Source organism: Arabidopsis lyrata (assembly GCF_000004255.2).
Source record: "Arabidopsis lyrata subsp. lyrata unplaced genomic scaffold ARALYscaffold_7, whole genome shotgun sequence".
Taxonomy (NCBI): Eukaryota; Viridiplantae; Streptophyta; class Magnoliopsida; order Brassicales; family Brassicaceae; genus Arabidopsis; species Arabidopsis lyrata.
In genome coordinates, this window is record NW_003302549.1 from 9,057,915 (window position 1) to 9,083,298 (window position 25,384).

The window sequence follows — 25,384 nt, forward strand, 5'->3', positions numbered from 1 at the left end:
CGAGGCGTTTGAAGATTGTTTTTTTCCTTTATAGAAACGCTGGCGTCAGAAGCTTATTATGATTGGTTCGTGTAACCCACGCGCTTTCTTATTCGTTGAACTACTGTCACAACAGATGAACATGCGGAAAGAAAAAAAAAGAGCGAACCTTTATCAGTCGCTTTCGTTAATTCAAAGCTTTAACGTAGAAGAAGCTGATTTAAATCCCAAATTCATTTCAACGTAGAAGCTTCTACAGATTCGATTAGGGTGATTTTGTTTTGGTTTTGGTTTTTGGTAAAGCTTCTCCGTCACTTGCTCGGTGATTGAAACTAAATCGATTGTGATTGTGAGGTTAGAGAAGGAATTATGGCTCAAGCCGTAGAAGAATGGTACAAGCAGATGCCGATTATAACCCGGTCGTATCTCACGGCGGCTGTAGTCACCACCGTCGGATGTTCGCTCGAGGTTTGAAGTTTTCTGGCTCATTAAAGCCTTTAACTTTACTCTGATTGATCTGATTAGTGTTTTCTCTGAAATCCTCTGATTGTTGAAAATTTGAATCTTTGTGTTCCTGTATGTATGTGGATGGTTTTGTTTTCTTATGTAAAAGGCCGCTCTTTATTGGAATTTGGGTGGCTAGTGGTCAAGTTTAGAGCCAAGTGTGTGGTGTTGTGGCTTATAATGATGTAATATTTTGTGGAACATTTTTTTGCAGATTATATCTCCTTATAATCTCTACCTAAATCCTACCCTTGTGGTGAAGCAATACCAGTTCTGGCGTCTTGTTACAAATTTCCTTTATTTCCGAAAGATGGGTAAATTATCTTCAACTCTTGTGTTGGTCCTACTATTAGTATTCTGAGAAAAAATTTCTCATCTTGGACTCTTGTTGTGCTGTTTTTCATATGAAATAGTCTTCCGTAGATTACTAGGAGTGATCATGATCGCTAAATAAACTCACATAACTGCTGAGTAATTCATAATTTTGTCTGGAATTATACTTGTTAGAAGTGTCATCATATGTTAAGAAACTGAAGAGCATGTTTCTATTTTGACACAGTTATGTTTCTAGCTACGGATAAGGTCTAGCTACAACTTGTTGATAGGCTTTTAAGTCTTTGAAGATTCATTTTTTGTGCTATGCTCCCTGTATGGATTCATTTTCTTTGTAATTATCAATTCTAAGCTGACATGTTCTTGTTATCAATCTTTTGCAGATTTGGACTTTTTGTTCCATATGTTTTTTCTAGCTCGATACTGCAAATTGCTCGAAGAAAACTCCTTTAGGGGAAAGACTGCGGATTTCCTTTACATGCTCTTATTCGGGGCAACTGTTCTAACTGGTATTGTTCTCATCGGCGGGATGATACCTTATTTGTCTGTGTCATTCTCCAAAATCATCTTCCTCAGCAATTCATTGACTTTCATGATGGTAAATTCTATCTCTCAAGTCTCAATACCGCAATTCATACCAATTCTCAAATGATTTTGAAGTCATCTCAAGACCATCTATAACACCTTTCCTATGTTCTGTAGGTCTATGTATGGAGTAAACAAAATCCTTACATCCACATGAGTTTCCTTGGCCTGTTCACTTTCACAGCAGCGTATTTACCATGGGTGAGTTGGACTTTTGTATTCACCTCATGGAGTTCCCTAACTAGATTGATAATTTAAATCGCCCTCTTTTACCAAATTCTGAAATTACAGGTACTTCTTGGATTCTCTATCCTTGTTGGTGCAAGTGCATGGGGTGATTTTCTGGTAGGCAATCTCTCCTAAATCGATTTCACACATTTCTTCTTCCCTTTCTATGCATCATCATCCTTATCCATAAGCTTTATCCAAATTTATAGGGGATGATAGCGGGTCACGCATACTACTTCTTAGCGTTTGTGTATCCTCGAATGACGGATCGACGTCCCTTGAAGACTCCATCTTTCCTCAAAGCCCTATTTGCTGATGAGCCAGTCGTGATTGCACGGCCAGAAGATGTGAGGTTTGCTCATGCGCCTTTTGATGAAATCCACCAAGACTGAATCTTGATCCTCCACAAAGCACCAGCCACACTCACAGTTGCAGTGCATTCAGATAATGTTAAAAGGGCATCCATCGACTCTTGACCTTTATAGTTGTGGATAATGTGGAAGTGAGATGGTGTTGGGTCTGATTTTTTCCCTTGTTTTCTGTTTGATTTTCTTGTCCGATACAGCTTGACTCCTTGTGCATATGAACTCAAATTGTGTACAAAGTCTTCAATGTTCTAGTTTATAGTTCAGTCAATAGATCATTTGACAATGTCTCACAAAGAGATTCAATTCTTATGTTTAAAGTTTTAACTACACAACTGGGACAACAAGGGAATGACGCAAACAAAACCAGTAAAAGCGTCTTGATAAGTCTAAACGATTTGGTCTTTGAGTTTAATTCATAGGTAGTAATGTTTCATCTCGTCATCTTCATCATCCTCATCTATGGCATCATCACTGTCTTCTTCATCTTCAACCTGAAAGTCCTCATCATCCTCCTCTAGCATCATCTTCTCTGTTGCGTCTCTGTCTTTCAAACCAGTGTTTAAAACCACAGTGCCTCCCTGAGAACTCTCCATATCCTTTCTTAGTTTCTCCATTTCATGTTTCTTTCGTTCTTCTTCCAACCGCTCCTTGTCCGCCTTTCTCATATCAAGATCAGCCCTGAAATAAAACACAAATCATAAGCATAGAACTTGCAGACGAAAGATGTCGAATTGAAGAGAAGAATGCATCATTACTTGTAAGTTTCCATGTATTCCTCAGCACTTGCTTCAATGGCTTTGAAGAAGCCATCCATTCCAGCACCAGAGATTGCAGAAACACCAACAGATCTTATATTCCGGTAGAACTCGTAGAGTGAAAGGGATAGGCTGTTAGCTAAGGTCGCCGTGTACGAGTTATCAGTCTGTATCGCTGCTTGAAAGACCTCGAAATCTTCCATCCACTGCATAAACCCAAATCAGTACCAAAGGATTAAAGAGAATATTACAACAACAAAAATAAAGTAGACAATAAAAGAAAGTTCACCTCCAAGGCAAACTTGTGATCAGCCACATCGGTTTTGTTGAAAGCCAAGACAAGAGGCAACCGAGTCTTGTAGAGAATACTACAAGCGTAGAGCATGTTGCTCATAAAAGTGATTGGGCTCGAGGAACGTGGGGTATCAACCACATAGGTGACAACAGTGGGGAAGGTTGAAGCGAAAGCTTCAGTGATTATAGCCCCAGAAGCAGACCATGTAAAGATCTCAATCTGACCAGGAGTGTCCACAAGGACATAATCAAGCTGGTCTGCACGTTTCTCAATCACAGAGACAACCTAAAACAAGTAGCAAACAAAGACAGATCAATCAAAACAATAGAAAAACCGAGAGAACCAACACAAGGTGAAAAGAAGTCATCATCAGGACCAATTCCACAGGCATGTTTACCTCGTCGAATTTAGTAGCAAACAAGTTTAGTGACGTAAGAATTCCACCGTTAGGCCCCAGATTGTACTGTTTCATAACTTCCTTGTACTTAACAGTGTCTCTTATATCGATGTTGGCACCAAATGGTAGAGACATAACAGCAGGGTCAAGGTTCACCACATAGCCACGGCTCTTTGAATCAAAAGTATGACAGACCAAGCGATGAAGGAAGCTAGTTTTTCCGCTACCTACACGCATTACAAACAAATAACTCACATCAAACTAATGAAACTCCTTGACATAGTGAATTTTCAAGAACATAAGTGAAAATGAAATTACCTGCCATTCCAACAACAATAATAATGATAGGCTTCTTCTTGAAATTAGAAGATGAACTGGCAGCACTAACACGAAGGTTGTCCATTGAGTCAACCAGCTTTTGACTCTCTTCAACAATGTCCTTTACAAGTAACAACAACAACAACAAGAACAAATTCATTTCACAGGTTTTTCAATTTGTTCTTTTGCTAATAAACAGCAACTAAGAATAAAAATCATGAAAGTGATAAGAGATGAACTCATCACCTGTTCACTAGACGACTCCATAGGATCCATCAGTGGCAAAATTGCCTTTTTCTTTTCTTGTATGAGAGAACTTTTAACTGCCAATAATCCCAAATACAGTAAATTCAGTTTCTCCATCACCAAATTGTTCTACACAAAATCTTTGTATATCACAGCAAAGAGAAAGACTAAAGAAGCAAGAATGACAAAGACAAAGCCAATTTTCACAAACTTAGTACCCCGAAAATGCCACAATTTCAATTTTTTAAGTTTCAAGGTTCATCTATGTGACTAGTTTCAAGCTCAAGATACTCGAGAAAACGCAAAGAGCAGAAACTGAAACTTGAAAGATTTTATTAAATTGGAACTAGAGTTGCTTAGATAACCAAATGGATTATTCAACATGTGGATTCAAGGATCGTAGCCTACGAATTCATACAAAATTTCCGTATTTCTTACAGTTAAAAAGTAACGAAACTCCAGAAAAGAGAAGAGAATCAAGAGGAAGAGGAAGACGAGAACGAGAGAGAAAAGACCTCAGTCGTCAAGGAAAACAGAGTTAGGGCTGCTGATTTGTGGTGTTGTCACTGCAAAATCAAATATAAAAAATATTAATCGTAGCAACCATTTTTGGAAAATCAGGTCCGAACAGAGACTAGGGCTTGGGCCTAGGCCCAATAATTTATTTGCTAACTGCACTAACCAGCCCATGTGATGCTAAGCGGTAAAAGTTTCTTAATCCACCATCGGCTTACACAATATCAAACAGAAAATTACATAAAGAAAAAGATATAGTTGACAAAACCAAAGAAAAAAAAAAAAGGGAAAATGGTGAAGATGAGATTAGATAATACACAAAAGTAAACATTTGTTTATTTTTACGCAACAGAACATAACAATCAAACATCTGCTCAACAAATGTTAAACCTCTTCTTGTACTACTGACCAAATTATTTCAAAGTAGAAGAAGAGCATTTATAATTTAAACAGACATAATAATAATAATAAACTACCAAACCAAAAGTCACGGCGGGCTACAACAACTAAAGCTGTAAAATCATTATATGATCGTGCATTCCAAAAACTCACGCAGATTCCACATTTCCACACCGATTTCTTCTTCACCTTTGATTTATTGCCCCAATTTTTATCTTCACTCTTCTCTTAAACATCATCAGACTCACCGTATGTTGGTTCAGACAACGGTTCTACTGGATCGGATGGTATTGAGCTGATACTCTCTTTGGAGGTAGCTTACGCAGAATGAAGAGGACTAGTGCCGATGGAAGTACTTCAACCACCTGTAGTTTGGTGGTTTTTTTCCAGTTAATGAATGAAAATTGAAACAGAGATTTAAGAGATAGAGAATTAATGAATGTGTAGTTACTTACCATATAGTAGATTAAGTTCAGAACCGGATGATCAAGAACATCAAGCGTTAAATCCTTGTCAAAAGCTGATACAGCCACCTGATGTTCGCATGGAAAACATTAAATAACTCATCACAACATAACTAAAATAATGACTGAAGATAAAGATTTCATTAGTTAGGTTTTATCTCAGAGCTTACCACAACGCATCTTATGAGAAAGCAGGTGAAGCATATCGCTGTCACAGATCCAACCTGCAACGAAAAGAAACGAATTTGAAGGCAAAAATGTATGTGTTCAAAGTTTTATGGAACTAAATAAGACAAATTATACACATACAGTATACAGATATACAAATCTAAATACCTCGTGGAGTTTCTTCCTTCTTCCTTTTGACTCGATAGGGAACCTTCTAAGCATGAAAAACAACCTATAGAATACAAAAATACACACAAGAAAAGAAGGCCAGTTAAGCCATTGAAGAGCTTGCAGACATTTTGATGATGACACATATGGAACAACTAAAACACATACCTTCCTCCGTACAGCAAGAAGCCTAATGCGGCGATGAAAGATACAACTAGAAGAGATAGTAACCAAAAGAAAAAGGTCAATATAGAGTTTAGATAAGAGAGGAGTAACAGTATTATAGATTGAGCAGTAACAGTTTTAGCAAACTTGCTTGACCAGACAAAGAACCTACCTGCGATAAATATCTTTCCAACTAACTCCACAGTGCTGTTATCATTTACCCAAATGTATGCCCAGATACCAATCTGATAGAGACATTAATTACATATCAAACTTATTCTTAAGTCTTTTGGTTCACGGAAATGTCTACAAAGGTAACTAAGGTCACACAGATTCTTAGTAGCAAAAAATGGCTACAGAGTTGGACAAGGTAGAAAACACGCACATCCAAAGTTTCTAAACACCAATAATTTCAAAAGAGGAATATAAATGGATCTCAGGAAACTCAGTAACTACAGCCACATTGACGTTAAAACGGAAAATAAAAACAATACGAATCAGACATGAACCTGAGCCAAATATACAGCCACATTGACGGAAATATACGTTATCCGCAGCTTATCCGTTGGCAAGCTTCTTGCCTGCTCATTATTGGCAACAAAATATGCACTCAGAGCTTGTTGGCAGGTTTAAAAGAGAGTCAACGCACATCAAATTATTCTTTTTAGGTACCTGGTGATATATCTCTGCCCAGAACAGCACAAGCAGCGTGTATGCCGAGAAAAAGAGGAGTCCCGGAAGATCCAATAGTACCCAGCAAAGAGCCTGCATTACCTCACAGCAACATTAGATACTCAAAAGACGCAGCTTTCAAAATCCATCGTTTCCAAATCAAACATGCAAAAACCAGAACTAAGTTGAGAACATTCTCACCTTGGGATGCACAAGAAAAACTTGCATGTGAAATCCAAACAGAACCGCACGAACTGTACACACACAACATAAAAAGTCAACAAAACATATTCCAACCAAAATCCTACCAATTAGCGAAATAGAAACCCAGATTAATCACCTCCATTGACGACAAAGTTCATAAGATGAAACACCTTCTGAGTGGTCCAACCATACTCAGGCACTCTCATTTGGATCCTTATCAGTTGAACCTACCAATCATAATCCCATTTTAAACAAAAAAGGTCAGAAATATGTTTGGACCCAACATATTGTATCCACAACTAACTAAACCCAGAAATAAACTACAGACAATCAATCAAACTATACAATGAGTAGTATTTCAAGCTCCATGATTTAGATAGAAAACGATGTTTCAACAACAAAAGGTCACCACTTTTGTTAAACAGAAGAGGAAAGATAGGTCAAACACGCAAGAAATTGATCTATAAACCTCAAACAAAAAACTAATTTCACTCCCAAACAAAAAATTTCATGAATTACGAAGAAATTAGAAACCATACAAGAGCAACGGCGGAAACAAGAGCATAAGCACCACAAAGAGCGAAAAAGATCCCATCTTGCCACTGAGTTGACTCATTAACATCATCCCACCAAGTCGTAATCGCCGTCGTTAAAAATCCAGCAATCTCCGCCGGCATCATCAGACCCGAATCCGTCATTCTCTCCTCCACGTTACCGGTGGTTGGGAGGGGATTAGAGTTATTCCCCAAGGAGAAGAATCCAGAAACCCTAATCTGAGCTCTTCAAAAATCCGAGAGACGAACAAAAGGAATGGGAATGAGAGTTGTTTGAATATCTGCAAACTCTCAACAGGTCAGATGGCAGAGAAAGAGAAAGAGAGAGATAGAGATGAAGGGAAGATCCAACGGCTGAGAATGATGCGATCTTTTCGATAGTGTAGCTTCTTCTGGTTTGTTCCCTCACACGTCCTCTGAATTATTATATCATTTTCATTTTGATTTTTTGGTCATTTAACATCCCTTTAACATTTGACCTCTCTTTTTTTGGGTTCAAATTTGTTAAATTTCATATATGCATGATTTGTTAACTAATAAGAATTATAAAAACAAGACACGTTTATTTTCTTATAAAAAGATAAGATCTTTATTCATAGGGTTAGGTGTTATTTTTTTCTTTATTGAAACATGGTATTGGAGAAAAATGTCATTTAATAGCCCAACTTTCAAATTGTGGCCATTTGGCACACCAACTTTACATATGGCCATTTTATACATGATAAAATTGTTGACTTCCGTTTAACGCATGACAAAACCGTTGACCAAGTCAAAACAACATGCCGTTAACAGATCCGCTAACACCCGTTAAAACCTCCGTTACTTCCCAAAACGACGTCGTTTTGGGCTTAATCGAAACTTCAAAAAGCTCAAAAAATCCCCAATTCTCAAAAATTCCCAAATCGATTTCAAACCCTAAAATTTTCGATTCTCAGCATTATCTTCCTTTGAGCTCGAAATCTTCTTTATTTTCATAAATTCTCCATCTTCTACAAGAGATATGAGTTGCAAGTCAAGTAATTCGAGTGTTCAAGATGGAGGTTGCGAGATGGATTGTGCTCCGCCAGCTAACTCTGAAGCTTCTTCCGTCGGAGGACATGGAACTCCATCTCCGATGACAACCTCTTCTTCTCTATCTAATTCGCCTTGCATTGCAGCTTCAATTACAGACACAATCCTCGATACGATTCACAATTGCTAGTACATCGGAGAATCTCTTTCGAAAAATTAGGGATTTGATTTCTGAGAGTTGGGGATTTTTGAGCTTTTTGAAGTTTCGATTAAGACCAAAACGACGTCGTTTTGGGCAGTAACGGAGGTTTTAACGGATGTTAGCGGATCTGTTAACGGCGTGTTGTTTTGGCTTGGTCAATGATTTTATCAGGTGCTAAACGGAAGTCAACGATTTTATCATGTACAAAATGGTCATATGTGAAGTTGGTGTGCCAAATGGCCACAATTTGAAAGTTGGGCTATTAAATGATATTTTTCCCCATGGGATTGTATGTTTAACTATTTTGAGTGAAATCCAAATTTGGTCCCAAAAAAAAACATGTACATTATTAACAATATTTTTTTCCTAATGGAAGAGATGTAATGAGAAAGAGAACAATATTTGTCACCATAGGGTAATTATAAATTATTTATCTATTTCCATAAATATATATTATAGTTATAGAAACATATTTTAAATGTTATTCTATATGGAAAATGTGAAAGAGTATAGTTGGGTTTTAAACAAATGTTCGAACCAGATCGAGAGCTTGAAGCTCTAGAACTTAGTGGTGCCAGCTTTTTGGTAGGTCTATCTAATCTTGTAGGAAGTTCCCATATTTCGATATTCTTGTAGTTGAATTTTTTTCTACTGTAGAATCATTGTCATTGTGACAAAAAAAATGTACATGAAGGATATTTTCATTATTCATTCTGCTAAAACGAGTTGATTCAGTGATATAAAGATTTAAGAATTGTAAAATTCTAAATTATTTATATATTTTAAATCGTGTAACACATGCTATAAGATATTGTTTTGTAACAAGGTGGATTAGGTAGGCGCCCTGTTCTAAAAATCCCCGCTTAATCGTTAGGCCTACCCTATCCGCCTCGATTAATGACTAATCCCTTAAAGAAATCAGTCATCCGATTACTCTCCGCCTAATCCGACTACTTCCCGCCTAATCTGATTATTCTCCGCCTAATCCGATTATTCCCCGCCTAATCTTACATACCCAGGTTATTTTTAGATTGCTAGTATAAAAAAACTTTTTATTTTTGTTATTCAATCATTTGAATTGGGAGTTTGTAATGTTTTACAATGATTTATGTTCAAATTTTAATAAAAATCATAAATTTATAATAAAAATCATAAAAATTTGTCTCAAAAATACATTTTTATGTGTTTACTGCAATTTTGAAAATAATATTGTATTAATATGTTTTAAAAATATTAAAATAACCCTAAAACTAATCTCCGATTAATCCCCGATTTTAATCCGATTTTCCGATTAATCGCTAGGCCCATGCCGAACGTCCGACTAGCGCCTAGCGATTTTTCAAACAAGAGGTAGGCGGCTTGACCGTGTTTGAGTGTCGGAGACGTGTTGGTGTTGATGATACTTGATATATCCAGAATTTGGTAGACATGAAAACGGGTGTACGTGTGTATAAGGGCTTCTTCGGACACACCTTTAATTGTTATATGAAGTAGTTCATACTTCATAGTATTATTATTCGAGTATAATTAATTTCGACAAAAGGAACAAAAAAATGAAACAAACAAAAAAACTGAGGAATCAAAGAGGCTAATGAAAGAACTTGTATTATTGTTATATAATAAACAAAAATTCAATGATATCGATTTTGACCATCCATGTGGCTTCATCATCACTTTCCACCTCAAATTTCGTCAGAACCAGACAAATCCTTAGCATCCCCAAAAGACAGCCAAGCCAAGAGATTATTTTCAAGACCACCACAGCGCAAATAACGGCTTTTTGTTGTTTAGAGACAGCGATCGAGAGATTGCTGTAGTTGAACTCAACAGCCATCAAAAACATTTTTCATTCTCTTCTTGATCTCTGGATACTCTGTGTTGCACATGACTGTGTGAAGATTATGATCTCTAAATCATAGTAGCAATGGTTCTTCTTTTCTTGTATCGAGCTCCATAAGCTGCAGTTGAAGTCATTAACCAACTGAAAACCATAGAACTCGAGAAGATCATTTATAACCAGAATTAAGAAACATTTCATTAGAGAAGTGAATTATATTTGGAGTTGTGTGACAAATATGATATCACCGTCTCTTCTTTGGAATTCAAGATGTGAGCTCTTACCAAGTTTTGTAATTAATCAGCATTCGAGTTTTGTATAACGTCACCTTCCAATCCATGTTTACTGCTCCAACCAGACCCAGTTTCAGAGTAAAGAATATATGTACAAGCCCAATTTGGTTTTCGCATCAACACAATGAAGTTTGCATGAAAATGTACAGCTAGGTAGTTATGTCCATTAATTGATATAGTTTGCATGAAAATGAAGTTGTAACATTGTGTTTCATAATTGAGCTGTAATGAGCTCAAATGAATCCTCTGAGCTAAAAAATTGCTACCAAAACCAGGAAGTTAATCTACAATAGCCCAAGCATTTCACTAAGAGCAATGGGTTCAAAACATATATGCAAATGCTTGATAAGGAGAACCACTTAATTCAAGCAAACTTAAAATTCGATTATGTCGCGATACAAACAAAACAGCATGACAATTAACTGAGGCTCTGCAAAATTTTACTACTATAAGTAATTTTTCGATATAAAAATCAGTTCATGGACGCAAAACTCTAAGCCTTGTAAGGTTCTTCAACCTAGTTAAGTTCTAATATTTTGGTTTGGAACTACACATGAGAGGAAAAAGAAGAGATCAAAGAGAGTACTTACGATGTAAAAGATCATTCTACACCATTGCAAGTGAAACACACCCAATGAGATCATGCATGCATTTGAAGACAAGCGATCAATACATGTTTGCAAGCCGGCCAAGACATGAACACCTGACGATTAATGAGGAAAAAAAGTACACTAGCATTTGAATATTGACTTTTTTCCCCATAGTTTAGAGATTTTGACTTCTTCCACGTCGGATTTATATGTACATGTGGAATAAACGAACTCAACGATATACCGACCGCAAATGCGTTTAAACCGGGAATATAACCGAATCCAAGTTTGAATATAGACCGGACTGGACCGGATCGAATTAACTTTACCATGCGTTACGACCAAACGAAAAAGGAATTCCTTGAGCATATTCTTCTCTTTTTTCATTTTTAAAAGTTCGAAAATATGCCCATTGACATTGTAATATGTAACACATTCACACATAATTTAAATTTGAAAATTAAAAAAAAAAACAAAAAAAGTTTATGAAGATTTCATTGTCTTTACCCACATAAATAATTACTACTCTCTACACACGCAAGCCCTTCTCACGATCACTCTTCAAGATCCTATAGTTGAAACCCGGAACTCGATTCTCACCGGAAACCTCCACCGCCGCGCACATACTCGGCAAAAACTTGCCAGCGCCACCACGAGTCTGCCGCTTCTTCTTTCTCCAATTAGTTTTAGAGAACCAAGAACTTAGCCTTGATGATGACCGTTCTCTTCTTTGTTGAAACGTGTCGGTGTTTTCTTCAGAATTACCTCTCCGTGGATCAAACTGAGGATGACATGTAGTGAAGTTTTTGAAGTAGTCGATTTCTTTACGTACAAGCGATCCGATAGTTCCTCGTGTTCCTATAGCGATTGGAGCAGCCATTGATAGAGAGTTTTGTGAGCAGCTTCTGCGTTTTCTTTTTGTTTTTCTTGATCAAGTAGTAATGAAGTGTTATTGAGATGCTTGAAGCTAAAGTAATAGAATATGTATATGTACTTTTTTATATGATGGCTTTGATTGGTAGGTCATCCATTTCTTTATCAATTTTCTTCTTTTTACTGTATTTAGATTGTTAGTTTACTTTCAAAAACCAGCTAATATCTCACGGTTATATATATGTGCTTCTTAAAATATTTTAATTTTTGTATATAATTTGGAAATTCATTATTTAACAAACCTTTTTGGAAGAATTAAGAATTTTAAGCGAATAGAGAAGTCGAGACCATGCTATTGCAAAAGGAACAACGCAATGATGCTCTACATAATGACACAAGGTTGTTGGAGAGAGGACAAAATTTGATTCGGTTGATAAATTACATAAACTATTTTTTAATTAAATATTCCAACAACCCATAATTTCTTTTCTTTTTTTTTGGCTACACCCAACTTTTTTTTAAAAGCCATATTACATACGTCTGACCTTTCTTTAACATTTAAATCATGATTAGCTAATTGAAATTCAATTACTTTTCCTTCTATCATGCCGTGGATTAATTTTCACTTAGATGGAGTACGTTTTTCCTTTTACCCTAAAGTCAGGGAACATAATAATTTCGATCAATCCCACTAAAACTAGAGAGTGCATGGTCTTTTATTAGTGATCATAATTATATAAAAAAAAAAAGTAATTAATATTCGGTTTTAACAAACCGGAGTAAACTACCAAACCAACCAAATTTATCACAGAACCAAGTTTCTAAAGTCGGCCCAAAACACATGTTCATTTCGGCCCAAACCGTAGATTGGCTCTATAACGATAAGTCGATAACGATGCTTAGGGCATTACCACAGCATCAATCAATAAACAATGGCTTCGCCGGCGTTAACCGGCGGTTACCGGAACCTCACAGCGCCGGTATCTCTCCTGCGCACTCTAGCATCCACCTGTATCACTACGACTTTATTTCGTACCAACAAATATCAATACAAAATCCCTCCACGTTTCATTTCTTCTCCAAAGAGATTCACTTGCTTGTCCTTACATAAAACCGATTCTCAAAATCAAACCACACTCTCTTCTTCTTCCACTTCTGGGTATGCTTAAAGTCTGATTCTTTTGATTCAATTCGTTAAAATTTCTCTACTTTACTGTGAAATTCAATTCCTTTATGTGTGTTTTTCCAGATACCCTGAATACAATCGATTGATGCCATGTCCTGCACATAATCTTCCACCAAGAATTGAGCATATGGTTGTTTTAGAAGACGACGTTCTTGTTTCTGAGTTTATCTCTAAACAATTAGATCTTCCTCCTTTGTAAGTAACTAACTCTTTGTGGTCTAAGTACTCGTATGTTTAGAGCTGAAATTGAAGTGTATATAAAGAATTTCATTCTATGAAGATATGTTTCAGATCTTATTCGATTTGGAGCTGTACATTACGCTCTTGTATGTCCTAAACCTCCACCAACTGCGACTCCTGAGCAAATTGAACTGTTTGAAGAAGTAACCTGTCCTTCTGTGCTAAAGAAGAGATCTTCTATTAAAGGAAAAACTGTTAGAGAAGCTCAGAAAACGTTTCGTGTGACTCATACCAATCAGTATGCTGAAGCTGGGACTTATTTGCGTGTTCACGTTCACCCGAAACGTTCTCCAAGGTATTTACACATTGTAAGGAATGTGTTTAGAAATTGGAAGCTTTGGTGTTGTCAATTGACTTGAGGCTGTTTTTTTATTAGGTGTTATGAAATTGATTGGAAGTCGCGGATTGTAGCTGTGACTGATTCTTATGTCATTTTGGATAAACCTGCCGGAACTACGGTATGTAATACATCCATTAGGCTTTCTTCTCAATATTCTTGACTACTGTAGTTGCGTTAGAGATCTTGCAAAAAGTACTTCATCTTGTGAATATTGTTGGACTAGTTTTATACATTATTTGACTGTAACTTACTATCAAAATGTGTTATTGTGTTCCACCTCTCGGTAATGCGGAGATATTTCCCTTCTTCAATTCCTTAGAAACTTCTGATTGTGGTTTAAATACTGAACTTAGCGGTTGAAAGTGTTGACCCCCGTGGGAATTTTATCAGGTTGGGGGCACTACGGATAACATCGAAGAGAGCTGTGCTACATTTGCCTCACGTGCATTGGATTTACCAGAACCACTGAAAACAACGCATCAGATTGATAACTGTACAGAAGGCTGGTACTGTCCTGTAAAAACTTTTTCATGCTTTGAAGTTTGTTAATTTAACATCTTTTCAGTAACCTGATCAAATTGCTTTCTTTCTCTAGTGTCGTCTTTGCTAGAACAAAAGAGTACTGCTCGGTCTTCCACACGAAAATAAGAGTGAGTTTGCTTTACAATGTTGTTTTACTGGAAACAAGAACAAGCTCTGCTAATACGTTTTGTTCTTGTCTTCCCTTTAAGAATAAAGAAGTGAAGAAACTATATCGTGCTCTTGCTGCGGCACCTCTTCCCACTGGAATTATCTCACATTATATGCGCCCAAAAAATATGGCTCCAAGACTCGTATCCGAAGGTAAACTCTGTAGAAATGTCAAGAATCATCAAAACATAATTTGAATATTCGATAATCGATTCTGTGGATCTTCCTAGCAATGTGAATATTTCTTGAAATGCAGATTCGATTAAAGGCTGGCACTTGTGTCAACTTGAGGTTTTAGAATGTAAGAAGATTCCTTGGCCCGATGCAGCTACTGAGAAGAAACACGATATTGAAGACTGTGGATGGACTTCAAAAGAATTTGCTTACGAGTGTACAATAAACCTTTTAACAGGGAAGACTCACCAGGTAGGTTCATCAACACATATCTCCTTAATAAAACATGATACTCATCTGAATATGTTGGGATCATCCAGTTGCTACGATGAATGGCTTTTCAGATCCGGGCCCAGCTTGCAGCTTGTGGGGCACCGTTGGTTGGTGATTCTATGTACATGCCAGCAGCGATAGCAGAAATGGTGAATCCTGATACCAACCTGTATGGGAAAGCAAAGAAACATTACACAATGGAGGAGAACGATAAGGACACTGCTGTTGCTGAATGGATTGATAGACATGGGAAGGAACCGAGGGTAGGAATCGGTCTTCAAGCTTGCCAAATCTCATGGTACGATGATGATGGCGAGCACTTCTATGAAGCTGGGACTCCATGGTGGAGATGAAACACACGTCGTGATGTGGAGGATCTTATCTAAACTTGCCGCAGTAAATGAGAGGTGAAGAATTTGTTTGATATACGCAAGAAAAATGTCTTGTTTATTGGAACTGATTATTAGAAAACAGCTTACAATTACATTACCCTCCTACTTTATGGAAGAATCAAATAAGAAAGATATAAATTTGTGTCTTCCTTTTGTTTCAGGCATCAATCATCTTTGGATTGAGCTCTGTGCTGGAAAATGAAGTTTTTGTACCAAGAAGCTGATAGTCTCGGGGTTCTCTCTTGAGTATTGAAATCGACATGGTACATACCGAACCTTATGGTATAACCGGATATCCACTCGAAGTTGTCTAGTAAAGACCAGGCGAAGTATCCTCTTACATCTGCTCCTTTCCTATTTTCACCAGTAGCTTTAGGGTTTTAGAATCAAGACATATGAGTTGTCTGAAGTTGAAGTATAATTACCTCATTGCTCTTTTGAGTGCATCTAAGTAGTTACTCATGAACTTCAATCTCCGATAGTCGTTTAACAATACTCCGGTATTGTTCTCGCCAAAACCTGCAAAAATGATGAGATCAAAAACTGTGGCAAAAATCGCAGAGACACAGCCTGAGGGGCAACATGCTTACCGTTTTCTGTTACATACAATGGAATGTTTTTGTATCGCTTTGTTGCATACATCAACATCTCCTCCATTCCTTGTGGATAAACAGAAAACCAATTTACTCCAGTCTGCATGCATCATTGCCAAAACCAAACAACTCAAAAATGCTTCTGAAAGCGGTTTATTACTTTCGATTCTTCAGTCTACATACCGGTTCTCCTAAAGGTAAACCGTCTTTAAGAGCTTTTGCATAGACAAAACCTTCTGCTCTCGAACCTCCTTTGCCTGGTTCACATACAGAATCCAGACAATCTTCCGCGTATCTGCTTGTGTACTGATTAATCCCAATGAAGTCTAATGTGTTCTTGGAGCTTTTAAGATCATCCGTTGTGAATTCAGGAAGATCTTCGCCGAGAATTTCTCGCATTTCTCTTGGATATCTTCCAAACACAACTGGATCCAAGAACCTGCATTTTCGCACTCTTTCGATTCAAAAGTCCGGTATTTGGTTAAGGTGTGAACAAGATTTCTAAAACCAATCAAGCTTACCAAGTCAAGTAGAAAGCTTGAGCTCTCTCAGCAGCTAATCTATCTGCTAAAGAATCACTAACCGGTTCAAACCAGATCGTGTTCATAACAATACCGATCTTTCCACTTTGTTGTTCCTAAACGAAACCAGTCTTGAGTTACACAGTTTTTAAATATCCAAGTACGGTTAAAATCTTGATATACCTGAAATTTTGTCCGGTATAAGGTTACGGCGGCTACATGTGAACGTATAATGTTGTGAGCGGCAACGAGTGGCTCTATGTAAGAATCACCACAAGAGCAGTTTCCAAAAGTATTGGAACAACGTGAAGGCGGGTAAGTTCCTGTCCGGTAACCCAAAATAACTTGAACGTTTGGTTCGTTGAACGTAGCCCAAAATTTAACTCTGTCCCCAAAGTATCGGAAGCAAATATTTGCGTAATGTTCGAAATCTTCCCTGAGACCAACAATTATCTTAGTTTGAGTGTATGTAACTACGTGTACATATGTGTTGTGTGTGTATCTATGTACCGGATTTGGGGATTTAGCCAACTTCCGTATCTAGATTCGAGTTCTTGAGGAATGTCGTAATGTGTCAACGTGACAAATGGCTCGATCCCTGAGAATGATTGTGTACTAAGTTTGGGGTGTTTTTTTCTTGGTCTTGAAAAATGTTCTCAAGAAAATCTATCAATTATATATTACCTCTCATGAGAATATCATTGATCATTCTGTTGTAATGATCAATACCACCCATGTTCACATCTCCAAATCTGCCCTCTGGAAACACAAACATAAGTCTTGAAAAGACAAAAATGTTTTTTTATTAAATGATATATAGATAGATGAAAACAAAATTCTCACTTGGAAGAATCCGAGCCCATGACAAAGAAAGTCGATAGCTATTAACTCCAAGATCTTCCATGAGATCCAAATCTCCCTGTTAATATAAAAATCACAACTTGTTTCTTGCTAGATACTTACTGTGAGATTCGTATCGAAAATCGATATTTGATGTATAGATTTACAGTTACTTACCGGATATCGATGGTAATGATCAACAGCGACTTTCCCATGGCTTCCATCCGCAATTTTTCCTATACAAAGACATATCAAGAAAGGTATATATAGACAGTTTCTTATGGTGACTTGAGAGACAAGAGTGGTAACAAAAACCCTAAAAGTTTGAAAACATTTTTTAGCTTAAATCACAATTCACAAAATGGCTTCATGAGATCTTTTTTTTTTTCTGCTGAATAATGGTTTCATGAGATCTTACCAGAGATGTTTGTGAAAACGTCCCAGTTGCTTAGGGTTTTGCCGTCGGTTAGGTAAGCTCCTTCATACTGAATATATATACCATAGGATCACTCACACATCAAAACTAATGTTAAAACAGATGATTGTATTATGTATACTAAGGATTGAAGTAAAAAGAAAGAAGAACTAAGAACCTGGTAAGCAGAAGAAGCTGTGCCAAAGAGAAAGTTTTTTGGGAAATGGAAATTTTCTTCTGCGTTAATCTTTCTCAATGAGATATGATCATCATACCATCTTGATGACGATGACAATGAGACCAAGGTTATGATGATGAAGCAGAGGAGCCAAAGTCGAAACTGAGAAATGTACATTGATGATTTGGTCTCCATTATTTCAGAGACTATAGATTTTTCATTTTATTATGTGTTCGAGATTAGAAGTTATATAGACAGAAAAGGAAAATGTGTGGCTTGTTCACTTTTAGTTTGACAATGATATTTCACCAAACCAGCTTGTTAATGATTCGAAAACTTAAAAATTCATTATTGATGAAAAATAGTATTAAAGATTCGATGGACCAATTTTGTGTTGTTGAGATTAATTCAATTGTTAATTTTCTACTGTATGGCTTGACATTGCAAGAACCGACAACGATATCTATTAAATTATCAAAACATGACAAAGCTCACTGATTAGTATATTATTTGTAGCAATTGTTTTATTCAATATAAGGACAAAAACAGTTGTTTATTTCTGCAAAATTCGATTCTTTTCGGTGATATTGAAAGAGATTGAAAGGCATGTAAAAAGTAGAAGAGAATCTCAAGTTTTGAATAAAGAAACAAACTAATAAACACAGTTTCATCAGTAATATATAATTATAGTACCACAAGAGTGGCTTAATAACAAATTAAGAGTTTCACAGTAGACGCAAAACGCAAAACGCAAAACGCAAAACGCAAAACGCTAAAATGTTCGCTAGTTAATGATGATAAATAATAACAGAGAAAACGCTAAACAGCTTGAAGCACAACAAACCGATTCTTTTTTTTTTTGGTTCCAGCAGAAGTCAATACCCGAACCTCTTTACCTTTTCTTTCTCAAGCCTCTTTTTTTTTGGCCCGCCCGCTAACACACGCGCAATGAGATTAAACGCAAAAAGGTGCGTTCTTGACTTCCTTTGGAGAATCTCAAAAGACTTAAAAAAACAAAAAACACAAACATTATCATAAACTTGTTTAATAAAACTCCCTAAACCTCCCTTTTTCCTCCCATAGTACTCTTACTTCTGCATAAACACAAACCAAAACATATCAAGAAGATGTGATTATCCGAAAAGAGATGAAAATATAAAGAAAATTACTTACCTGAAAACTTCGACTAGGCGCCATCGCAGGCCACAGCGGCTTTAATCCGCTCGACGGTACATTTAATCAGACTGTTGACTGTAGCCACTGAGCCGAGAGAGAGTTTAGCAGTTGGAACAGAGTCAACAAGTATCTGAAACGCAACTGTGAGAAGTGAACCGCCACTACTCCCTGTAGCAGTAGTAGTAACCACTTCAAGATTGTTCCCCTCTCCTCCTTCAACTCCAGCTCCGGTACCCCCACCAGCACTTCCTCCTCCTCTAGCAGAGCCATCAGGCAAAATAGCAAACCCGGATGGTAACAAAGCGACATAATCCGGATCGCCACCACTCAGAACAACGTTCATAGCCAGAATATCGACTGGTGCGTATATCACATACGATCCTGATGCGTCTGTACAACTTTCTTGCAAGATCAACATGTTGCTCTGTCCTGAGTTCCCACTCTGTTTTTAAACAAACAAAATGTTGAGACTTTATAAACAAGCAACATTAGGGTTATACAGAAACTACTAGAATTGAAGAACATTACTTACATTGACTCGGAGCAAGGAGACAGAGTTCCCAGGATCACGACCATTTGCGATATGAGCCATTTCTTGAACCAAACCTCCATTCGAAAGTATATCCCACTGCGAAAATCGAATATAAATTAAACAACTTTCGATCTTTAATTTGTCTTTATGATTTGATTATTACCTCGCTTCTTGAGTTTTCATCTCTGAGGAAATCGAAAACACGTTTTGGAGCCACAGGGATCCAGAAAGAAGTAGCAGCGCTGAGGACGATGCCTGGTGGTCTTCCTGGATCATCCATGCTCTTTCGGGTCATGACCCGAACGTCGTCGGATCCTGTGGTGGACAATGTTGTCCACGCGTGTGCAGTTGACGCGCCAACTCCGCTACAGAAGCTCATCACCATCCTCTCCGCTAGTTTCAGCATGCTCTTCCTTCCCTCAGGACTCGTTATCACTGTCATAATAACCACAAAGTTAAGAGACTCTTTAAATAAATTACTCTTTTACAATTTAATCCCAATATTAACAAATTTATCAAGATGGCCCTCAAATACTTACCAGAAAGATCACCAGCCGGAATGTTGCTGGCCATCGAACTGGCGAGCCGTTCGCATTGGCGGTCAAGTGTAGCCACCCAACGTTTCGCACCGAAAGCTAGACCGGTATTAACCAATGGTTTATACATGTTGTGAACCGATCTATCATCCACCTCAGTATGCTCTACCCATGTCACCTTCAACAAAAGAAACCATCACCTAATCAATTATCTTCTTTTCAAATTTTCTACCTCATACTTCAAAAATTATCAATTTAGACCTTAATTTTACCTTTGAATAACCATTCTGCAATTCTTGAATCAGACAACCAGAGGGTCTTCTTCTGCTTCTAGTGATCGGACTTGGTCTTAGGCTGTCCAAAGAGACATCCACAACCGCCCAAATACCGTCGCTATGCTGCTTACAGTACCTCACAAAGTAGTTCTCGCGCGTCGGGACCAGCGGTGATGGGACTTGGAACTCTGCTGTCATCTTCGCATACCGGAAAACAAAGATCAAACACACGAAAAATGGATTACTACATAAATTAGAATAATAGCTTGTAAAGAAAGTAACCAAATCAATAGGTTTTTAAGTCGCATACCACTTGCAATGCCCCATTGTAGTTCCCTGCTACGCCGGTTGAGAGAACTTCTAGAGTCAATGCTCTTGATACAATACCGCAGAAAACACTAGACCATTGATTCTATACAGAGAAAGAAGAGCAAAAGTGTCAACTAGTAGTAAGAACCTTTGTTGAAGTTTGAAAAAAAACAGAGTTAAGAAAACAGATTCATACCACATCCATTAGAATCTCAATGAGATTGATATGATTCATGATAACAACAGTGGACTCTCTTGAAGCTTCTGATCTCAAACCGATAGGTTTCGGTCCAATTCCTCTAGGAAACGTCCTAAAATACTCTTCTTCATTGAGAATCTCAACGGAGTTATCATTTGAAACCCACAATGGATCACCAGTTTGAGCCATTCTCACAAGCTCTTCCATGGCTGCAACAGCTAACTCAACAATCATAGGCTTATCAGCCTCAGAGGGGATCGAAACCGACCTCAAAATGTCGCTGCTTCCAAACATTTCCCCAACGAAACCCGCCTGGCTATTGTTATTATTCCCAAAGTTCCCAACTTCAAGATCAAGGGAGCGCGAGGGAATGTGGTGTGAAGAAGTGAGCTGAGGGAAAGATGAGGAATTAGCCAATAAAGGCTTCCCTACGTATTTAGCAGCTATGGCAGAGATTCTATCAATCTCTTCACGTAGACGAGCGTTTTCGATCCTTAAATGCTGTTCGTCGAACGACATTTCTCCTATAGCTGCGGGGCCGCCACAGTTTGGGCATGTTGCGTTGTTTAGAGCATCCTTGTACCTATTGTTCTCTGCTCGGAGCTTGTCATTTTCTGACTTCAGAATCTGGTTCTCGTGCCTCTCATGTTGTGCCTATAAAAATCACAACATCTTTTTATGTTTGATCTCATCAAGAATAAACCAAAACAAATGGATCTTTTGACCCAAATCCTTAATGTTAGAGCTACATATTATTAGCTAATTAACTACATGTGTTTAAAGAAGGCTTCATAGTATCTATATCAAAATTTGGTTGGATATACACATCAAATCCATTTGATTAATCTGAAAAATATAAAACTCTATTGAAGATTCGAGACCAATTCATACAAATCAAATAAAAATAATGGTATCAATAATCAAAATTGGCCTTATTATATATATACCTTCATTTGAGTGCGTTTGTTTTGGAACCAAAACTTGACTTGAAGAGGTTCTAAACTTAGCTCGCGACTCAGCTCCTTTCTTTGCTTATCGTCTGGATGAGGACATTCCTTAAAGAACCTAAAACCGTAACCAAACAAACATACATAAACCCTAAGTGATCCTCACAAAACAAAAAAAAAATATTTTCAAGTAGAAAATTTTCTTACGACTCTAGCTCTTGAATCTGGCGTTGTGTGTGACGGTGGTAACGCTTCTTTTTGTTGGGACGCTGATTTGGATCTTGAAGTTCTTCTTCTAAAGGATTCTCCATGGTGACTTCTGCGCCGGACTTAGTCTCGAAATCCTCTTCTCGGCTCCCGGTGATACCCAAATCGTTTTCGGAGTTTTTCGGGGTCATATCGAACATATGATGATGAGACTCGAACATGTTTGGATGATACATGATGATGATGATGGATGCCTATCGATTTTTTTTGGAGTTTTTGAAGCTCTTGAATTTCTTTTAAATCTTCAAGATGATTATACAAATCATTTTCGTTGATTTATCTCGATTTTCTTCTGCCTGTATATCCCACTATCCAAAATGAAAGATCAAATGGTCATGTTTATATATATGATAAGAAGAGAATCAAAGCAGAAACGGAAGATAATCTTGGTTTATGGAATGTAATCCTCTAGATTTTATGAAACTAGACTTACCTTTAATAGATTTATTTATATGGTCTTTTTCACATTTCATAGGTAACCTTTTTTTTTTTTTTGACATCTTTGGATCGACAAGGCCCGATCCATAGCCAATCCCTACTACGCGGGGTAACGCGACTTAGTGGAGTCGAACTCCGGTGGGAAGGCGGAGTCAAGTGGACTTAACCACTTGACTAAAGGCACATCCCCCATAGGTAACCGAAAAGCAAAATATTGGTCTTTTTCTCTATTTTTGATGGTTATTTATACCTATACGCTTATATAAGCATATGTATTCATCTTATCAAAAAGGGTATGAGTAGTATTAATGCACCCACTACGTGACATAACCTCGTTGCATATAAAATACAAGTTATCGGGACATACAATTTAAAAAATGGGACACGAATATTCGGATGACTAATTAAGCATAATGTTCAATAATAGATGAAAATTAGAGAGAAACTGAAGGAAAACACTAAAAGGACACAATTTGTTAAGAAAAAAAATCAACCACATATCTTTAAACAATAAAGATAGAATCAATCTTGAAAGTTACAAGACTGAGCACATCATCGGATCTACAAGAAAACGCAGAGGTAGACAAAGAAGAAACGGATGACGAGATTGTTGTCTAGGAAACCCTAATTTTCTATGAACTTACATAAAATACAAAATTCATTTGGTTCTATACTTACTTTTAGAGTGATTCCAAATAGATATAACTCGGTTGAACCAAACTCGAGTTGAAAAAAAAAAATTATCCTTTTAGAACAGATCTCTTGTTTTTTTTTTGAAGTGTTGGTTAGGTTTCTTGAAGTTTTAGATCGAATTTAATGATATTTTCTCTCTCTTCTACATAAAAGCTAGTGAGATAGCGAAATTCACAGGTTACCGAAGCCAAAGAAAAAACGTAATTTTTTAGTTAAAAATAAAGATATTTTTTTCACTCGGTGAAATTGACCTTGGTCTTAGTGTAATAAAAAAAAATAAAAAAAAAAGAATTTTCAGTTAATTGAAAAAGGTAAATGAAGAGGGAAAAAGACAAAAACTAAAAAAAAAAGGGTGTAGATATATAGAGTTAATTAAAGAGTTGAAATTAAGTCAATGGCCTTCTTTTACACAAACTACTAAGGAAAATTCGTCAAACTGAAACCCCTTTTACACTTCTAACTCCAAAGAGGTTAATTTTTTTTTGTAACGCTTGTTTTTAGATCGTGACAAAAACAAAAAACACTCATTAATTTACAAATAAAATAAAGTTAAAATGTAGATCATGAACAAAATATAAAACGGATCCGGGCCATCCGGCTACTATGAACAAACATGCAAATATAGATCGCATTCTCAAAGAAACAAAGAAAAATTACACATGTATTGGTTAGAGAGAGAGATCTTACTTTTGGACTCACAATGAAACCCTAGCTAGCTCGGATTCTTCTCTGTTTTTTTGGTTCTCTTACTTGAGGAGAAGAAAAGATGGATGCGGAGAATTATTGAGAAAACTAAAAGGTGTCTTAGGGCATCAGTTTATAGCCGGTCAAGACATAACCGGTGGATTCAGGGAATTTCTGTAAACGGAGAAAGGTAGTATCACTATTCAGAAGAAAAAAATGGAGAATTTGGTGAAGGAGGAACTTAGGAGAAAGGGAAGAAGAGAAAGAGGTGAGGAGAGGATGTGGCAGAAGGAAACGGAGTTATTGCAAAATGCATAGAGAGGGTGCATTGCATTTATGATTATCGAAAGGTCCATTAATGCTTTTAGTGAGAGAAAATTCATACTACTACTTATAAATTTTTCTAGAGATAGAGAGAGTTTTTCAATTCATCAATTTTCAAAACAAAAAAAAAATCACTGTTTTCCTTTGACCTCACGGATTCTCGTAGGGTAAGAAAAAATAAACGAAGAATAAGATGAATAAATAAAATATTTACCATTTCATGGTTATTATGCTTAGGGTTATAGTTCATTTTAGTATGTATCATATGATCAGATTAATAACATTTTTAATACTCCCTCCGTTTCATAATATAAATCATTTTAGATGAAAACACGCCGATTAAGAAGATCTACTTTTAAAAAGTTCTCACAATCATAAAAGAAACTGTATAATAAACTTTTTGCATCGAAAATAATCATAAAATATTAAAGTAATATATAATTTGCATCGAAACTCGAAAACGATTTATATTGTGAAACAAAAAAACTTTTTCCTTGCATGTATGTCCAATATATATGAACATATAAATGCTTTGTATGGTTTAAATACTGGCAATTAGTATACATTATATCAGTCAATAATGTGCATCATCAGATTCAATTCCTTGAATATATAATCCTCTATACGTTAGCATAGTGTTAGCTTATTACTTGAACACCTGCATTAGCTTCTTTTGATGGTTGATTGGTGATGAGATTAAGTAGAATAGCACGAACATTACATGACTACATTCTTAGGTCCTATTTATTTTGTCATTATAAAAGTAACTACTTAAATTTAATCTCAAAGTAAGTAAGATTCTATACAATTTAACATTTGAAAAGGAAGAAGAAGAAGATTCTATACAATTCAAAGGTAGGCGCTAATTGAAGAGATTAATTTAAAGTTTCAAAATCCATGACATTGACACCACGATCGTCATAAAAATAACTAAGCAATCTACAAATTTCCAAGATTATTAATCATAATTTTTAATTGCACATCGCTATTAATGGTCCACCCCTCCCTAATACTAAACCCTCACTTATGTCCTATATA

At 36.7% G+C, this 25,384-nt stretch overlaps 7 protein-coding genes across 9 annotated transcripts; 2 read left to right on the plus strand and 5 right to left on the minus strand.

Moving 5' to 3' along the window:
• Positions 1–101: 101 nt before the first annotated feature.
• Positions 102–2,272, plus strand: LOC9305933 (derlin-2.1). Its single transcript, XM_002867780.2, has 6 exons — positions 102–447; positions 698–797; positions 1,200–1,414; positions 1,519–1,602; positions 1,693–1,746; positions 1,839–2,272. The coding sequence occupies exons 1-6, from the start codon at positions 349–351 to the stop codon at positions 2,019–2,021; spliced, it is 735 nt and encodes a 244-aa protein (XP_002867826.1). The 5' UTR covers positions 102–348; the 3' UTR covers positions 2,022–2,272.
• On the minus strand, positions 2,233–4,573 carry LOC9303899 (GPN-loop GTPase 1). Of its 2 annotated transcripts, none has more exons than XM_021017900.1 (7): positions 4,524–4,573; positions 4,009–4,085; positions 3,763–3,883; positions 3,445–3,671; positions 3,042–3,332; positions 2,753–2,958; positions 2,233–2,675 (listed from the first exon to the last, which is right to left on the minus strand). In XM_021017900.1, exons 2-7 carry the CDS (start codon positions 4,036–4,038, stop codon positions 2,411–2,413), a joined length of 1,140 nt encoding a protein of 379 aa, XP_020873559.1. In that variant the 5' UTR covers positions 4,039–4,085; positions 4,524–4,573; the 3' UTR covers positions 2,233–2,410. The 2 variants fall into 2 exon arrangements, with proteins under 2 accessions (XP_020873559.1, XP_020873558.1); XM_021017899.1 differs by having other exon boundaries at positions 4,447–4,529.
• A 265-nt stretch (positions 4,574–4,838) lies between these two features.
• On the minus strand, positions 4,839–7,703 carry LOC9305934 (tobamovirus multiplication protein 1). The gene is made up of 11 exons (XM_021017994.1): positions 7,304–7,703; positions 6,901–6,991; positions 6,762–6,814; positions 6,561–6,653; positions 6,398–6,469; positions 6,061–6,133; positions 5,892–5,937; positions 5,724–5,787; positions 5,558–5,611; positions 5,379–5,456; positions 4,839–5,288 (listed from the first exon to the last, which is right to left on the minus strand). Exons 1-11 carry the CDS (start codon positions 7,460–7,462, stop codon positions 5,196–5,198), a joined length of 876 nt encoding a protein of 291 aa, XP_020873653.1. The 5' UTR covers positions 7,463–7,703; the 3' UTR covers positions 4,839–5,195.
• Positions 7,704–11,645: 3,942 nt separating this feature from the next.
• Positions 11,646–12,975, minus strand: LOC9303900. The gene has a single exon (XM_021018165.1). It carries the CDS (start codon positions 12,129–12,131, stop codon positions 11,781–11,783), a length of 351 nt encoding a protein of 116 aa, XP_020873824.1. The 5' UTR covers positions 12,132–12,975; the 3' UTR covers positions 11,646–11,780.
• A 48-nt stretch (positions 12,976–13,023) lies between these two features.
• On the plus strand, positions 13,024–15,885 carry LOC9305936 (RNA pseudouridine synthase 6, chloroplastic). Its single transcript, XM_002867782.2, has 10 exons — positions 13,024–13,283; positions 13,374–13,505; positions 13,591–13,845; positions 13,927–14,008; positions 14,281–14,396; positions 14,486–14,540; positions 14,622–14,733; positions 14,837–15,006; positions 15,099–15,434; positions 15,581–15,885. Exons 1-9 carry the CDS (start codon positions 13,057–13,059, stop codon positions 15,378–15,380), a joined length of 1,431 nt encoding a protein of 476 aa, XP_002867828.1. The 5' UTR covers positions 13,024–13,056; the 3' UTR covers positions 15,381–15,434; positions 15,581–15,885.
• Positions 15,452–18,196, minus strand: LOC9303901 (beta-glucosidase 47). The gene is made up of 12 exons (XM_002869819.2): positions 17,967–18,196; positions 17,792–17,858; positions 17,551–17,609; positions 17,377–17,452; positions 17,218–17,292; positions 17,044–17,131; positions 16,717–16,969; positions 16,534–16,649; positions 16,196–16,451; positions 16,010–16,112; positions 15,845–15,938; positions 15,452–15,773 (listed from the first exon to the last, which is right to left on the minus strand). The coding sequence occupies exons 1-12, from the start codon at positions 18,159–18,161 to the stop codon at positions 15,584–15,586; spliced, it is 1,572 nt and encodes a 523-aa protein (XP_002869865.1). The 5' UTR covers positions 18,162–18,196; the 3' UTR covers positions 15,452–15,583.
• A 423-nt stretch (positions 18,197–18,619) lies between these two features.
• Positions 18,620–24,472, minus strand: LOC110226343 (homeobox-leucine zipper protein MERISTEM L1). Of its 2 annotated transcripts, none has more exons than XM_021017642.1 (11): positions 24,026–24,472; positions 22,148–22,515; positions 21,941–22,058; positions 20,991–21,647; positions 20,796–20,897; positions 20,483–20,683; positions 20,214–20,388; positions 19,838–20,109; positions 19,675–19,770; positions 19,140–19,584; positions 18,620–19,060 (listed from the first exon to the last, which is right to left on the minus strand). In XM_021017642.1, exons 2-10 carry the CDS (start codon positions 22,381–22,383, stop codon positions 19,153–19,155), a joined length of 2,289 nt encoding a protein of 762 aa, XP_020873301.1. In that variant the 5' UTR covers positions 22,384–22,515; positions 24,026–24,472; the 3' UTR covers positions 18,620–19,060; positions 19,140–19,152. The 2 variants fall into 2 exon arrangements, with proteins under 2 accessions (XP_020873301.1, XP_020873302.1); XM_021017643.1 differs by lacking the exon at positions 24,026–24,472 and adding an exon at positions 23,324–23,556.
• Between the last annotated feature and the right edge of the window lie 912 nt (positions 24,473–25,384).